Source organism: Dermochelys coriacea, chromosome 12 (genome assembly GCF_009764565.3).
Source record: "Dermochelys coriacea isolate rDerCor1 chromosome 12, rDerCor1.pri.v4, whole genome shotgun sequence".
Classification (NCBI taxonomy): Eukaryota; Metazoa; Chordata; order Testudines; family Dermochelyidae; genus Dermochelys; species Dermochelys coriacea.
Genome location: NC_050079.1, coordinates 13,515,521 through 13,533,001, shown reverse-complemented (window position 1 = coordinate 13,533,001; position 17,481 = coordinate 13,515,521). Strand labels below are relative to the sequence as shown.

Genomic DNA, 17,481 nt, shown 5'->3' with positions numbered 1-17,481 from the left:
TTATTTTATTTAACACCTAACAACATCCTGATCATGTTTAGGTGGAAACAGAGGACATATTAAACATTTTTCCAGTTATGGTGTATAAATCACTCTTTCGTATTAATACTTCATAGAAAACTACTGTTTGGGACTCTGTAGAGCAGGTGTTAGATATTCTTTTCTCGGTTTCTAAATCATTTACAGTTACCTTTTAGCAAGATAAACAAAAACATCTATTTTGAATTTAACAGCAGTAATAATATAGAAGGGTCCATCCTAGAAATTAAACTTTCTGACTAAATCATATCTATTTTATTAGTTGAAGTGAGTGACTTAATATAGCTGGTAATAACCTGTAATTAAGGGACCTATATTAGCATTGGGTTGTTTTATATCTTCTTCATGTTGTTGGTTTGCAAGCACACTATTTTAAGAGTAGATACAAGTGTGGGATGACACATAAGGTGTGATTCAATATATTGGGAGATTTAAAATATGGGAACATTATATAAGAGGTAGCATGATCGCAAATGACCAAATACTAGTTAATTTATCCTATATTTCTGCGTTTCACACATTCTAGAATCTCATCTTCTCCTTTTCAGTTACCTGGGGTACCTCCTCCATCATAGTTGGAAAACAGTGGAAACAGTTAGAGAACATGCTGTTTGGTCCATCTGGAATTTGTACCATCTGGACTTGTACCAGTGTCACTTTGGGAATCAGCTAGTAGATGCTGGTGGAGGGTGGGGGCAGCATGTTTAATGGTTACAATAGGGGGAATGACAGTCAGGACTTCCATGTACTCTTCCTGACTCTGTCTTTGACTCATGTGATGGTGGTAAGTAGCTTCACTTTTGTGTGCCTCAGTTTTTCCATTTGTAAAATAATATGTTTACTTTACATGGGTGTTGCGAGAAAAGATGTCAGATTCAGCATGCTGTTAATCATTTAAAAGCCAGCATTTATCAACAATTATTGCATAGTGGTATCTGAGATACTCTATTTCCTTTTCTTATGTGTGTACAGGTAGTAGCACAATCTCTTCATCAATACCATTGTGTGAACATTTGATAAATACTGACATTTTTAATGATAACTTCTCGAAATACAAATAATTTTTATTATTAATATTATTAATAAAAACCGGCATAAAATGGCTAGGTCAATACTATAATTTATACAACCTCCATTAGCCTAGAAGTAGAGACTCCTTAATTATAAGGTTTTTGTTGGACAGTTATGTACTTTGGTTGTGGCCATCTTAGCACAAAATAAATACAATCCAAATGTGCTGTTTCCATGAACCTCTGCATTTATTTTTGAGAGACATAGTATTGTAAATTGTATATTTTTTTAAATAATGTTTCAAAGAACAGGAAAAAGTGGATGAATTTTTTTGCCCTTCAAAAAAAAAAAAGTAAGGGTGTCCTACTCGCAGGCACTTCTATGATATGATTAGTGCCTGTTTAGATATGATATGATATATGTTATTTTGAGAAGAATTGTGTTTAAAAATGCAATATCTAAGGTTAGCTTTATACTCTACTTTCTCAGCTCTTGTCTTCAGTTGAAATATGCTGCTGTATTAAGTCATGTCTTGAACTGTATATTATGTGCCAAATATCAGGTGTTCAAATTTGTCCATTTTAAGATATGCTATCACAATATCAAAAAGAGCTTTTGATTTTAAGGGGGGGGGGGGGGATTAGCTTTAATATGGCATTACTTTTTTTCTATAATCTTTGTTTTTCCTCACATGAAAAATAGCCCTGCAGAGGAACTGCAAACCTGCTGCCTGATAACTGGAATCTGAACTTTATAGCACTTATGAAACGGAAACAGTTTAGCTCAATTTAGAATAATATATTGGTCTGTAGAGGAAACACATACCGAACACTGCTGTCTCAAGTACACAGTCAAGGGGTGTCTAATATGAAACGTGTTGGGTGCATGTAATAAATCCACAGCACGTGGAGGTGAGCGAAGAGCCCCATCTGCTGTGGTCAAGAGCATGCTTAACTAGAGTTGTCATGGTCTTACTATTAAATTGGAATCTTTCCCCTAAACTTAGAGTTAGACATGACCAGATTTGCAAATAGATTTACAATTTTCACTAATTTTCCTACCATAACTTCAAAACATACTTAACAAAAATACAATCTGGACTTTTTCAAGGGGGGAAGATTTACTTTTCCACAGCTGTTTCCCATAGATCAAATGTTGCTTGACGGTTAGGGGTTTAAAGCAGCTTGAAGATGAACTTGATGGTGTCTTTTTTTTTTCCTGAACAAATTATAGTTCAAGGAGCATCAGAAATTATTTTCATTAACAGAATTTAGGCACACACGTTGCGGGGGTGGGCTGTGGTTGGAGATATTCCTTTAATGGAAACATTTCCACATGTATGTAGTGGCTCATTTAAAGTATTTCTAGCCAGTTAATCTGCCTGTACTTCTATATATTAACTTGAACCCTTTTTGCTCTTTAGCATCTTGAATATGTTTTTTTTAACTTTATTGTTTGCTCTCTTGACTCCATGTTTGATCTAAATTCTTTCTTCCCATGATTATTAAGACTGTTAGCCCCAGAAATTTATTTGTTGTTATGAAACTTTGATCATATAGTTTGGCAAATCCCTGACACATTGTTCAGTTCAATCTTTTATTCCATTCTGTGTTTTCTTTACACACACACTTTTTGGGTTTAAATACTACAAATATTCCTTGATTAGGGCCAGTTATATATTCCACCTTTTCCCCATGGAGGTGATGAAAGGAGCAGAAGATGGTCCTTTGGCCTATAATTTCTTGGGGGGAGGAAACGGAACATGTGTGGGCTCATTCCAACAGCCCCATAGTATATGCTACCTGTATGTTTGTATCTCTACTATTGAAATGCAGGGATGAAGCTGTGTGTGAAGGTGTAGACCAATGGAGAATTGCTTCCTGTAGCATTATCTCATCCATCCAGACTTGTGGATTGTGTAAGATAATAGAATCAAGTTTGTGAATTGTAACTAGTTTTGCAAGTTCAGTTTGTGATGTGCACAACAGATGGCACTGCAAAAGGGTCGTTCATCCCTAGTGATGCATGCATCAGATGGTTTTTTGGGGAAAAAGGCTTATGTGTATCTTACTTTTAGAAACTATCTTTTGCATAGCTAGTTATAATGGGATACCAATCATCTAAAAACCTCCTTGGTTTCACTCACATGACTAAATCCAAATGGAACCGGAGAGATGGCAGAATGGTGGTTAAGCATTTTAGCTCCATGGTGTCTGTATACGTATTTACACTAAAATGATCACAAGAATAAATATGTATCTTTATTTTTATATATATATTTTTTGTTTAGGAAGATAAATAGCCCAATTCCATTTCATGTTTGTATTGTTAGATATATTTGCATTTAGAATATTGAAAATTATGCTGTGCTTTGAATGAGAGGCATCATACATGGCAACATTGATGACAAAAAGACAATTATCTAAAGAGGCTCAACAGAAACAATAAGCAGAGAGGAAAGGCAAAAAATTGATTGTTGTCATCAGTACTGCAAGCATTACATTGCTATTCCCAGGAATCATTGTATATACTAATAATCAAGAGCTCAGCCCTGCAGTCCTTCTCATTAGAGTAATCCTTATTTGTATAAGTAAGTCGCACTGAATTCAGTAGGAGCTGTGAGCACTCTACACCTCACAGGATTGGGCAAAAAGTTATGTCTTCTTTTCTTCCTGTACTTGGTTTATTTTGATAGTCTGTAGCAGTAGCATGTGGAATTCCAACCATCGGTTCCCTGTGTCTGCATTGGTTTGTCACCACTTGATGCCACAGTTCAGTTATTCACCCACTCATCCATCCATTTCTCTGACAAAGGCTGTACATGTACAGATCTAATGCTGTAGCACAGGGATAATCAAATCATGATTGTAATAAAAAACAAGCAAACAAAACTAAAAACAACATAAACATACCAGCAAAAAAACCCCCAAAAAACGAGGAGTACTTGTGGCATCTTAGAGACTAACAAATAACAGTCTCTTATGGTACGGCTGATGTGATTAGGTCCTATGATGTATCCCTTGAATAAATATGGCTTTCTAACACTACATTCTACAGGCCATTACCCTCTTATCCCACTGAGGGTTACCAAAAGAAACTACACCATTTGCTCAAGAAACTCCTTGAAAAAGCACAGGAATAAATCTGCACAGACACACCTCTAGAACCATGACCAGGGGTATTCTATCTGCTACCCAAGATCCATAAACCTGGAAATTCTGGACGCCCCATCATCTCAGGCATTAGAATCCTGACAGGAGGATTGTCTGGCTATGTAGACTCTCTCCTCAGGCCCTACGCTACCAGCACTCCTAGCTATCTTTGAGACACCATTGAGGAAACTACAATCCATTGGTGCTGGAAGAGCTATTATTAGCAGGAGGGTAAAAAAAAAACTTTTGTAGAGGTAATCAAGATGGCGCATTTCAGACAGTTGACAAGAAGGTGTGAGGATACTTAACATGGGGAGATAAATTCAATTTGTGTAATGATGCAGCCACTCCCAGTCTCTATTCAAGCCCAAGTTAACGGTATCTAGTTTGCAAATTAATTCCAGTTCAGCAGTTTCTCATGGATTAGTGTGCTGTTCAGATGTGTGTGTGTTGAATCCATTGATCATCTTCCAGAAAACACCATCCTGGCCGCTATGGATGTAGAAGCCCTCTACACCAACATTCCACACAAAGATAGACTACAAGCTGTCAGGAACAGTATCCCCGATAATGTCACGGCAAACCTGGTGGCTGAACTTTGTGACTTTGTCCTCACCCACAACTATTTCACATTTGGGGACAATGTATACCTTCAAGTCAGCAGCGCTGCTGTGGGTACCCGCATGGCCCCACAGTATGCTAAAATTTTTTGGCTGACTTAGAACAAAGCTTCCTCAGCTCTTGTCCCCTAACGCCCCTACTCTACTTACGCTACATTGATGACATCTTCATCATCTGGACCCATGGAAAAGAAGCTCTTGAGGAATTCCACCATGATTTCAACAATTTCCATCCCACCATCAACCTCAGCCTAGACCTATCGACACGCGCGGTTCATTTCCTGGACACTACAGTGCTAATAAGCGATGGCCACATAAACACCACCCTATGCCGGAAACCTACTGACAGCTATGCTTACCTACATGCCTCCAGCTTTCATCCAGACCACACCACACAATCCATTGTCTACAGCCAGGCTGTACGATACAACCGCATTTGCTCCAACCCCTCAGACAGAGACAAACACCTACAAGATCTCTATGAAGCATTCTTACAACTACAGTACCCACCTGCTGAAGTGAAGAAGCAGATTGACAGAGCCAGAAGAGTACCTAGAAGTTACCTACTACAGGACAGGCACAACAAAGAAAATAACAGAACGCCACTAGCCATCACCTTCAGCCCCCAACTTAAATCTCTCCGGCGCATCATCAGGGAGCTACAACCTATCCTGAAGGACTATCCCTTACTCTCACAGATCTTGGGAGACAGGCCAGACCTCGCTTACAGACAGCCCCCAACCTGAAGCAAATACTCACCAGCAACCACACTCCACACAACAAAAACACTAACCCAGGAACCTATCCTTGCAACAAAGCCCATTGCCAACTCTGTCCACATATTTATTCAAGGGACACCATCATAGGACCTAATCACATAAGCCATACCATGAGAGGCTCGTTCACCTGCACATCTACCAATGTGATATATGCCATCATGTGCCAACAATGCCCCTCTGCCATGTACATTGGCCAAACCGGACAATCTCTACTCTAAAGAATAAATAGACACAAATCAGACCTCAAGAATTATAACATTCAAAAACCAGTCAGAGAACACTTGAACCTCCCTGATCACTCAATTTCAGACCTAAAAATCGCAATTTTCCAACAAAAAAACTTCAAAAACAGACTCCAATGAGAAACTGCAGAATTGGAATTAATTTGCAAACTGGACACCATTAAATTAGGCTTGAATAAAGACTGGGAGTGGATGGGTCATTACACAAAGTAAAAATTATTTCCCCATGCTAATTTTTCCCCCCTACTGCTACTCACACCTTCTTGTCAACTGTTTGAAATGGGCCTTCCTGATTATCGCTACAAAAGGTGGGTTTTTTTTCTCCTGTTGATAATAGCCCACCTTAATTAATTGGTCTCGTTACAGTTGGCATGGCAACACCCATTTTTTCATGTTCTCTGTGTATATATATCTTCCTACTGGATTTTCCACTGCATGCATCCGATGAAGTGGGTTTTAGCCCCAGAAAGCTTATGCCCAAATTTGTTAGTCTCTAAGGTGCCACAAGTACTCCTTGTTTTTTTTATTGATACAGACTAAAACGGCTACCACTCTGAAACCTATAAACATACCATTTATCTTTAGGCAGCCCAAAAAAGTGGAATATATAGTTAAGCCAGACATGTCCCATGGAAGCAAAGATCACCATATAAAATATAGTAATAACAGTGAATGATTAACCTCAAGAACTCTGTTTCAAACTCATTTTCATGTAATAGCCAAGGACTTCAGAAATAGAAAAAAATGTTTTTTTCTGTTTGAGTCCATTTTGGTGTAATCTTGTGCCATCTTTTTACCTATCTTTTCTAGGAACCTTTCAGCTGACTCTAAATCCCTCAAAAGATGTAATTTTCTAAGGTATATAACTTTCATTTGAGAGGGGAAGATTGCTGTGTCACCTATTTTTAAAGAAAGAATTGTTTAATAGTAATTCATGTTCACCTTTGAGTCTGAGCATATAATTTTTAGGTCTGGAAACTTACAAAGCCATTTTAATTGGCAGAGCTGGCAGAGACACTTTTTGGTAAGGTTGCCTAACACTTTCCGTTATAGGACCTGGTTTTCGTTGTGTGTAACGTTGACAAAATTTTAACTACTCGGTTGAAATTTTCCATGTTAAGCAACTGCTTCAGGCTGAATTTCTTTTTGAAAGTATAAGCAGAAACAATTTAGTCACTTTAGAGACTGAGGCTAGAGGAATTAGTTTCTTTGCCAGTGTTTAAAAAAAAAATCGTAACTGTTTTCTTGATAAGCTCTAGCTTCTCAGTGCTTGGGAGCAGGGACTTGAAATTTGGCCAGGCTCTTGCACTGTGGTCAGAGAAGTGCCTTTTGCTGTCCCCTTGAAAATCTGCTCAAATTTGGCTGAGTGATAAACATCTGAAAATTGTCATTTCCACATCGTTAGCCATATTGTAACTGGTGTGCTGTTGTGTGCTCCCTCTGAGATATCTGTATCAGGTGATTCTGTATCATCTTCTGTTTAAAAAAATATTTTTGGCAATAGGAAGACCTGCTTAAACTTGCTCTTCTGCTGTTTCCAAACTTCATCTGTGAAATAAAACGTCCATCCAACACCACCCAAGATTATAAAGACTGCAATTTGATAACATTTGTTTTCCAAGGTGGATTTGACCACCTGTACCCAGTTATGCATGTGATTAATTTCTTCTCATAAATCATGCATTGAATTACCAGAGACAAGTCCTATAATGGGACTTTGTTCCAAAGTGGCAGATGATTTGTTGGAAATGGGCAGGCAGAAAGCTGAGGAAATAGGAAATCAACCTTGATCCAACATCCCCTCCCTTCCCCTGAGTTGCGTTATGTGTATTGAAATTATCTTCCCTTCTTTTTTCATAGTACTCCATACAAAATCGGAAGTTCTCTCTCCCAACACTGAGCAACACAAAATTGCTTGGTTTGTTCTCTCAAGTGTAATGCCTTTTGCAGTCTTGGGCAGTTGATTTAGACATTTCAGTTTTTATCATACCCAAGCAGTTTTTTAGGCCCCAATACAAGGAAACTCAGGATAGTACTTAAGCATATATTGAATTAAGTTGTGCTTCAGGTCTTTCATGAATTGTCATCTTAATTTCAGTGTAGTTTAGAGATTCTAGAACACTACAAACTTGAGAAATGCCTGATCAAGTTTTAGAGATAAGGTTACAACTACAGAAACTGGCAGTAAGTCCATTGAAGAAAAGTTTCCCAGCTTTTGCACACATTGGCACTTGTGGATATACTGGCCATATCATGCAGTAGTACCTGTGCCATTGGTTCTATGTGCTAATATGTGATGAAAAAGGCAATTGACAAAAGAATGCTACCAACTTAAAGAGCATTCTTGTTTCTGAAAATTGTTTATCATGTCCATTGTCTTCCATATATATAAAAAGAAAAGGAGTACTTGTGGCACCTTAGAGACTAACAAATTTATTTGAGCATAATGCTCAAATTTGTTAGTCTCTAAGGTGCCACAAGTACTCCTTTTCTTTTTGCGAATACAGACTAACACGGCTGCTACTCTGAAACCTTCCATATATATGTAAAAGTTTGTGTGTGTAGTGCCTGTGTTTAGCTCATTGTTAGGATTCAGTTGATAGTGATTGAGATGAAAATCGAAAGTGTCCCTTTAAAAAATTCACTTTGCATAATAGTTATACTTTATTGACTAATGCTCTGAAATTGCAAAGGGATCTGCATACATGGACCTTACTGTTGTGGGAGTCCCACTGAAATTGTGTTCCGTGCTTACCCTTAATCCAACACAAATTCAGTGGGACTCCTGCAGTAGTAAAAGTCTATGCAAGCAGATTTTTCTGCAGGACTGATAACCTATTCTTTTCTTCCCCCCCACCCCCTGTCATATAATATACAGTGGTTTTTAAAGTTGAGCAGGATACCATGGTTTGGGTTTGCAAATCTAATGAGATAGAATTTAATTTTGCAAAAACTAAAAACTGGTGTTGTATCCATATGTATTGTATTTTATCTGAACCATCAGGATGCAAGGAAGCCAAGGTGGGCATGGCAGGGTTGGCCAGGTAAAAGGTGCCAGTTTTAGTCTACCTCTAATACTGATAAAATAATTTGTATGCAATGTTGTTAGTTAAAAGTGATGCTGCCAAATGGGCAATGTCTCATTTAACAAGCAATTTTTTTTCTTTCAAATTGTAGGGGAAAAAAATCTTTGGAGTAATCTTTTCAGGCCTAGAACATATTTTTCAATGTCCTTTGAGACATATGATCTATGAAGCTTCAACCATTTTTATACAATTACAGTTTTAGATGAATTATAAACTCTTAAATGAAAATTACAGGGTTCTTTCTAAAAGTCATAAAGGATAAGAGACAGTTGGAAGCAATTTCAAGAAGAGACAGCTCCACAATGAAAGGGTTGCCAAGGGTTTGAATGAAGGTGCAAATCAAAATGTAGTACTTATAAAGCTGTGTTTACTACACAGCCTGCACCAAATTAATTGGTACTGAATGGAACAAGAGTACTTAAGCAATCTGCTTTTTGTGATCATTCTTCATAGAGATGACTGTGATACTTAGTGTTACAAAATCCAGATTTGTTGTGTTTTTGGTTTCAAGATTTGGCTTGATACGCTTTAACTCTTATATGTCTGTACAGCAATGATTTCTCTTTGTTTTAAAAAGTATTGAAATGAAGGTTTGTGCAGGCATCACACAAGCAGATACTGTGCAAGCTTCCACACACAACCTTGCCAGTGCAGCTCAATCCTGATCTGTAAAACTCCTCCTATTCCAGCCCTAAGCCTCTCACAATTAGAAATTGACATTTGTACCAAATTGGTTGTCTCTCTTCATTCACATGGTGGCAAAGGAAACAGAATTATAGTATTGCTTTCTCTTTGTGGACCTGAATGGCCATGGTTTACAGTAGAAAGAGAGCTGTGAATTCCTAGGTGGCCACAGGTTTAATGTATAAGTGATTGATTAATTATAATATGATTCTGCAGTAGTCATAATGGATTATTTCTTAAATATATTTATTAGTGATACCTAGATGGTTTGACATTATTCTGCAGTGGAGAAATGTTCAAATATTAGGAAGTGATGTCAGTTTTCCTAAACCTGATGGGGATATGTGAGCATTTTTCTTTTTCTAGTTTGTTCAATGCACTGGACAAACATCCCTTCTTGGGATCATATAGCAACAGAAATGGTAAAGGATAAAACCATCCACCTGCATTTTTCTCCTAATATCTATAATGCTAGATGCTGCATTGTTGTGCATGAATTCTTATAGCTGCCTATAAAATCCATTGAAAGAAGAGAACTCATTCTTGCAAGTGGAATAAATCCAATAAATCTTATCCGAGTGAATTATTATTCATAGTGTGCATGCCAATTTGAGAATTTCAGACTTATTACAAAATATAGTAAAGATTTCATATCATATTTGTTTTCATTAATAGAGAGAATAGCATATTAAACTTCACATACAGTAAACTACACTAGGGTATTCAGTTTAACAAAGTGTGGTTATGTTCAAAAAAAGGAACTATGGAACTAAATTTTTTAAAGTGACTTGGGATTTTGGGTTCCTCAGTTTTGTTCAGTATGCAAACTGTGACATGTTTAAAGGGCTTAAAAGGGAGGGTGTATGTGAAACTGAGCATTTCCGAAATCAGACCCCCTTACTGGGATCAAATTCAATAGTCACTAGTAAATAGCTGAAGTAAAAATGGCACCTTCTTACACAGAGCACAGCATGCAGAGGCCGCCTGCCTCTCTGTCAGCATCCGGTAGGACTTTATCCCTAATCCATTCTTTTCTCCCTTACATTTTTTTGCTGGGTGACTTCCCCTCACAGTTTCATTACAATATCTATACTGATGACTCACAAATCTTCCTCTCCACACTGATCTGACTAAAAGAAAAGGAGGACTTGTGGCACTTTAGAGACTAACAAATTTATTTGAGCATAAGCTTTTGTATCCGATGAAGTGAGCTGTAGCTCACGAAAGCTTATGCTCAAATAAATTTGTTAGTCTCTAAGGTGCCACAAGTCCTCCTTTTCTTTTTGCGAATACAGACTAACACGGCTGCTACTCTGAAAACTGATCTGACTAACAGTCTAGTTGTGACTGCATCGTCCTGGATGTCTTGCTGCCAGCTCAAGCCCAGTACGGCAAACTAGAACTTTTCATTTTTCTTCCTTACCTGCCTCCTCTGTATTCCTTCTCCATCACTGTTGAAAACAGTATCATCCCACCCCATTACTCAGGCTCATTACCTGAGGACAATTTATGACTCCTATCTCTCCTCCTCCCCATACATCCAGCCTTCCCTATAACGTATCAAACATCTGTTCCTTCTTCACTCTTCCTATGTCCATCCATAGATACCGCGATTGCCTCCTGCATATTGTCTAATATTATTATTTCCATTATTAATACTAATATTATCTGCTGTATCCCACGTATCCTTGACCTCCTTTAACACATTTCGCTCCCCTCCAGCAGCCACTCAGACCCTCTTCCAGTCCCTCTGCTGCCTTCCTCTTGCTCACCAAATCAAGTTGAAAATTTTTTTTCTTATCTACCAGGCTCTATCCGACCTTTTTTCTCACTGGATCAATCTCGCTTGCCTCGCTCCATTTATGATGCCAGATTCATCACTTTTCTTCTTCTCTTTCTCGCACTATCTTCCTTGTGCCTTTTCTCTTGCTTGGAATGAGTGCACTTCAGTGGATTAGGCATGCTCATTTGTCCATTGTAGTTCCTACTGAAATTCCATTTTTGTAAGGCCCATAGACTCTAATTTCTGACACTTGAACATCAAATTCATCTTGATTTGGAACATTTTTAAAAGAGTTCTAAATTATTGCTGCTTTTGAGTCCAATAGCAAAAATGTTGTTATTAGGGCTCCTCGGAAATTTTTCAGCTGAATATTTTTCTACTGGAAAATTCTGATTTGTGAAAATCGAAACAGTCTGGGGATCATTCTGTGGGATCATGATGACTTCAGTGGAATTCTGATTGAACTTTACCTACCAAGGGATACCTGCCTGCTTGCCTACCAGCTCAGCCCACCAGGTTGGCTGTTTGGGAGCCTGGGCTTCCAGGTTTCCAACTTTCTGCCTCCTCACCAGCCTGGGCTTCTGGGATTCCCAGCCCCCAGCAGCATTCAAGGTGGACAGCCTTGAAGTTGGGGATTCCTGGGTTCCTGAGCTGCCTGCTTCCTACTTGTTGGATTGCTGGGGCTCCAGGCAACTCATAAAGCCTTGGATAAGCTTAAAAAAGATCAAAATGCAAATGTGTTTTGACCTTTTTTAAACAAAAGTTTTGAATTGCTGTTCCATGATAAATATTTAAGTTTCTTTTCTTTTTGGTTACATTTCCGAATAGGTTTTTTCAAAGTGGGGGAGGGGGAGAAATTTTGGAATTTCCCACAGAATGGGAATTCCAGTTCCAGACAGCTCTAGTTATTACTGATGACAATTCATCAGCCAGAAAGAACACAACTTGTTTATCAGTCCCTGGATTCATGTTACAGAACTGTCTTTTATGAGAGGAAGGAAGGAATTCTCCTTTTACTTGTAAACTGAGCAAATGTGAGAGATAATTGAGACATTTTCAGGTACTGAGAGACTACAAATACAGAACCTCACTCTGCCATTTTTACAGTGTAAACTTTCCAAAGTATAGTTACACTTCAAATTGTATTCCAAAATCTTGCTAAACTTCTTCATGATTATTGATGTAAGTAAACAAGAAGTCAGTGCATTAAGTGCAATGAAAATAAGGAAAAGGGAGCTCAGTTTAAAGAAAACATTTTAAAAGAATTCAATTTTGTTTATTTAGATCAGTTCATTTGGGGAGAGAGAGGGATCCAGTGGATAGGGCAGACAGCAGATTTTCACTTAATCTCTCTGTCTCTGTTTCTCCATTTGTTAAAAACGGGATAATGTCTGTTGTTCATATTTGGTAGGAATAAATTTTGCATTTAGTATATTTTTCTCCATATATTGAAAGTGATTATAATCTGTCCTCAGATGATCTCAATATGACACATCAGCATTGTGTTCTGGCTGGTTTTCAGCCTCGTTTCAGCTCTACCCACAGAGTGGCAGAGGTGAGTAAGAAAGGGGATTTGTTTTTTGGTCATTCGCACTATTAGTAGTGGCTTACAAAATGAATTTAGGATCACATGGTCTTGTTTTAAACTATGATTAGTGGTTTTACTGATGACTCCAACTTTTTGTGGGTGGTGTATGTTCTATGGTTTTCGTTTACTGATGGAAGAACTCTCATTGATTTTTATGGGAAAAGGACAATTTCTTTGTCTATGAGCCACTTATGCCTAACCTCACATAGAGTTTCTGCATTACCACAGCTTATTAAAGAAATGCAAAAACATGTAATCACATTTTTATAAAAAATGTTTTCATAGAATTTTTTGCCGTACTCCACTATAAGACACATACTGTTGATGGTAAGGGATATGAGGTCTAAACATACTGCACACCAGAAATCCCAAGAGCCCAAGCTGCCACTACAAGTCAGGGCAATGTGAAACAGCCATAGGCTGGATTCCACGGCTTCCTCTAGAACTGCAGGTGGAAGCAGAAAAGTGCACAAAGTTCTTGCATCTCTCAGGTAGTCTGAGCACTGCTCTGAGGATTCAGCCCAGTGCTCCCAAGATTGCTGATGTGTGCTGTTTATTGGATTTGTTTCTTCTTTCAATACTCTTGACTATTGATCATAATTGCATGAATTATAAAGAAAATAGCGGTATTTGTCGCTCATACTGTGATTATTTTTTTGCTTGTTTTCATAGTTATTTTTCTCTATACAGCAACCAAAAGGAACAAAGCAAATAATAGTTTTTTTTTAAAAAAATCATCCCAGATTACACTTTAAAATAATTCTTTCAAAAGTAACTAATCACATTTTCCTATTGGTCATATCAAGCCAAAATGCATTACTGTTGAAGTATCTGTGTGTGTGTGTGTGTGTGTGTGTGTTGTATTTCAATGATAATGCATTTAATTTTGTTTTCAAAATTATTATTGTTTACTATTATTAGCTTTTAATTATTAGCTATTAATTAAAATTATTATTCACTATTATTAACTTTTCCCTTTGGCTGTTGTGTAGAGAAAACAATGAGGGCAACAAGCAAAAAAATAAATAAATCAGAAAAGAAAGCATTGTAACGTTAAAATTATATCATAGTATTTTTCCAGATTAGATTAAGGATTGGTGGTATAAGGACACATCTGTCTAACTTCTGTCATGTAGGAACATATTTTTAAAAACAAACACAGATTCTGGTGACTACAGCTGAGCTTTGGAATAAGCCTAATATAATGTGCATTGTACTGTATGCATGAAGCATATGGTTCTTTATTTTTCTTCTGCAGAAAAGATGAACTTTCTAACCTTGTGCTCCCAACACTCTGTTATTCTGGAATTAAAATACACACTTGTGTCCACAGTTTGAAAAGCTTCCACTTTAAAAGCTTATGTTTTGTTTTTATAAACCTTTGTGACCTCAAATTGTATAGTATGGAAATTCTAATACAAAGAATTATGATACTGGGAGTCCTTACTCAAGGTTTTTCCTGGTAAGTTAGCTAATGTTGTTATAAATATTTAACTGAAAATAATTATACCGTAGACCTATCTTTTTATTTTGTATCAGAAAGAGATTTATGTTTCTTTCAGCACTGAAGGAAGTTATATTCCCAAAAACAAAGTAAAGGCAGAACAATCAATCTTTGCAACTGTATTATATGCTTTACACTTAGGAGCATATTCTACTTTCATGCTGCATGAGAAACTCCCCTTCCATGTCATTGTGAGTCCGAGGCAGGGCAAAATATGACCAACTGTTAAATGCTCTAGAATACTAATCTGCAGGGAGGAAAAAAGAAAGAAAATAGAATTTTCAGCCATGCTTTTGAAACTCTAAGATTTCAAATGTGTTTCACAGTGTTTCCGGTCCCCCCCCCCCAAAATCTGTAGTGTATTTTTAATAGTCTATTATATCTTTAATGGGTTAGTTTTTTAAATTAAGATTATTTGCATTGATACAAAAAAGTTTACAATAGCAATACAAACAATCTGGCATGTATTAAATGTTATAAGCTTTCTTATTTTGCTTTAAAACATAATAAAATTAAAACACAGAAATGCAGCCCCTTTTTCTCTCATATTACAACATTTTGATTATTTCAATGGCTGGCACTGAATCTTATTTTCTATTTGCCTTAAACAATATTATTTCCAAAGAATCTGTAAACTGATTAATTTATTTATTGTGCTCTTACAGTGCTCAGCAGGAACACTGGAATATATTTTTGGACAGTGTGAGGTTGCACTTCAGAATTTAGAGGTTGATTCTGATTCAGCGGCTTTGTCTTTGAAATCTCTGGAAGTCCAAGTTGTAAAGGAAGTGGAAGGAATCCATAACGAGGTGAGGGGAAGGTTTTCACAGTACATTAAGCCTGATTCTTTGAGAGTGGTACAGTCAGTGGGCTTAAGGGTGTTCAAAAATTCACAAGACCTGGCCTTATGTAGGTATCTCAAAATTGGGTGGCATTGACTCTTGCATTTGTGTGTGTTGGATGGGATTAATGCAAAGTCACAAGGGGGAGGACTCCATTTTTCTAATTGAAGGAGCAGCTATAGCAAGAACATTGGTTACAGTATGACAAATATGATTAATTTCTCCCCTGCTGTTCTACTCTGGCAAAATGTAAGAGGATAGAGAAATTAAAGGAAAGGGGCAAGTGAAACCCTTACAAACCTCTTGAGTTGTTCCTCTGGCTACTATTTTAGCATTAATCATGTTCAAAACAGATGTATGACAGGACGACGACACAGAGTCTGCTTTAATGCCTGTAATTAGGAAAATACTGTAGAAATCAAGTTCCTGAAAATAAGATCAAGGCCCTGATCCTGTACTGAGTGATCCAATATGCCCTCAAGGAATCCCACTGAATGCACCTCTGTTTTCAGTATAGCAATGGTCCTTAGCAAGCTAATATATTTAACAGACCAAGGTGTCCATCAAGTTAGACAGAAAGTAGTAGTGTAGTGTTTAGAAAGATTTGGGAAACTGGTAACTTTATCTGAGATATACAATTACGTGGTATACTTGATAATGCTGCTTTGCTAATTCTCAGTGTCAGAGGAAAGAGTTGCAGCATACATAATCATTAAGATCTTGCAGAGGGTTTGGTAAATTTGCCTACATTCTTTTTGTGATGGTGGTAATGGTGTTTCCAGAGAGGCTCAATTGACTTTTCTTTAAATTTTAACTTAAATTAAAAAAAAAGAGAGACACAGAAAAAGTAGAGTCAACAAAACTTTCTAGGGTATTTAAAAACAACAGATTTGACTTGTTTTTTGTTATCCTGATAGCTATATCTCTAGATACAACTTGTGTTGACCTTTATTGGTTAAGAAAGCATAAATGGTGAGTACTATATGGAAAATGAATAACATGACTAATTAGTATACTATAGTACTATTTTTTTTTGACCAATTTGTTCTCTGATTTCAGTGGTGCTTTCCTCAGCAGAGTTATATTCATAAATTCCAAAGAGTTATTTTGGATTCCCGCTATTATAAGTTTGAGCAGTATTTGACCTACTGGGACTTGTATAGAGTATAATTTTCACTTCGAGTATAGGGATGCATTTATAGCTCTAAATATTTTTTTAATTCATTTGGTACAATATATTTATTAAGGAACAAGGCAAACTTTTGCAACTTTCATAAAACTTTGAGGGTCAGTGTTTTGGCTGCACTGTGTTTACTCTTGGTGCAGCTGAGGAGAGTAGGGTGGAGAAAGATCTGATCCCTTGACTTTGGTTGAAATGGCTGCCGGTATAAATTAAATCAGCCTAGTATTTGCAATACTTTACAAAATATTAATCAGGCTTAGTTCATAAGACTCTAGGCATATATCAGTTTGTACAACTAGGGCCACATTCACAGCTGGTGTAAATCAGCATAGCCCCATTGACTTCAAAAGAGCTATGTGATTTACACCATAGGAGGAGTTAGACCCCAAGTGTTTGCAGTGACCTGAATAATTTTGCCATGTGACATACAGTGGTGTTTCCTGTTATACATATGGGATATACGATCCCAGAAATCACTGGTCAGGCTATATATATTGTACACTCTGACTGAATAGAGACATTGGATCTATATTCCATATGAAAAGAGAATCACTCATCCACTCTCTTTTGATTTTTCATCTCTTCGTTTGGTCATCTCTTCGTTTGAGGGATTAATTCCATATGTCAAAGTGCTATGTCAGATATTGTTCTTTTTTTACCACACAAGTAGGCAAGTTTTCTGTGGTTTACATTGTGGTAGATATACGTTCCTTTGCTGTGTATCACTATTAACTGGAACCATAAATGTCTGTGAGGCTAATACAGGTCTTTCATTCTTTTCTTTTTTGGGGAAAAAAAGCCACATGCCTTTTTAATACAAGTTATATGATAAAGTTCTGTGTAGTTTCATGGTCTAATACAACTAGTAGGTTCAAATTCTGTAAATTATTTATAGAAAAAGGGCCCAATAATTTCCACACAAAGAGCCAAATCCTGGGTCTAGTGAAGAATATGCTAGAATATGCTAG

The 17,481-nt window shown here is 37.1% G+C and overlaps 1 protein-coding gene and 1 long non-coding RNA gene across 19 annotated transcripts in view; one reads left to right on the top strand and one right to left on the bottom strand.

The window, feature by feature from the left end:
* Positions 1-17,481, top strand: part of FTO (FTO alpha-ketoglutarate dependent dioxygenase) — a 334,924-nt gene that overhangs the window by 97,643 nt on the left and 219,800 nt on the right. For all 17 annotated transcript variants that reach the window (XM_043495119.1, XM_043495126.1, XM_038367908.2 and 14 more), the window contains 2 exons: positions 12,872-12,951; positions 15,154-15,297. In XM_043495119.1, the coding sequence (XP_043351054.1) occupies positions 12,872-12,951; positions 15,154-15,297 (224 nt within the window). The remainder of the gene's footprint in view (positions 1-12,871; positions 12,952-15,153; positions 15,298-17,481) is intronic.
* The window catches only part of LOC122456317, a 79,331-nt gene that overhangs the window by 59,783 nt on the left and 2,067 nt on the right, over positions 1-17,481 (bottom strand). The window lies entirely within an intron of this gene.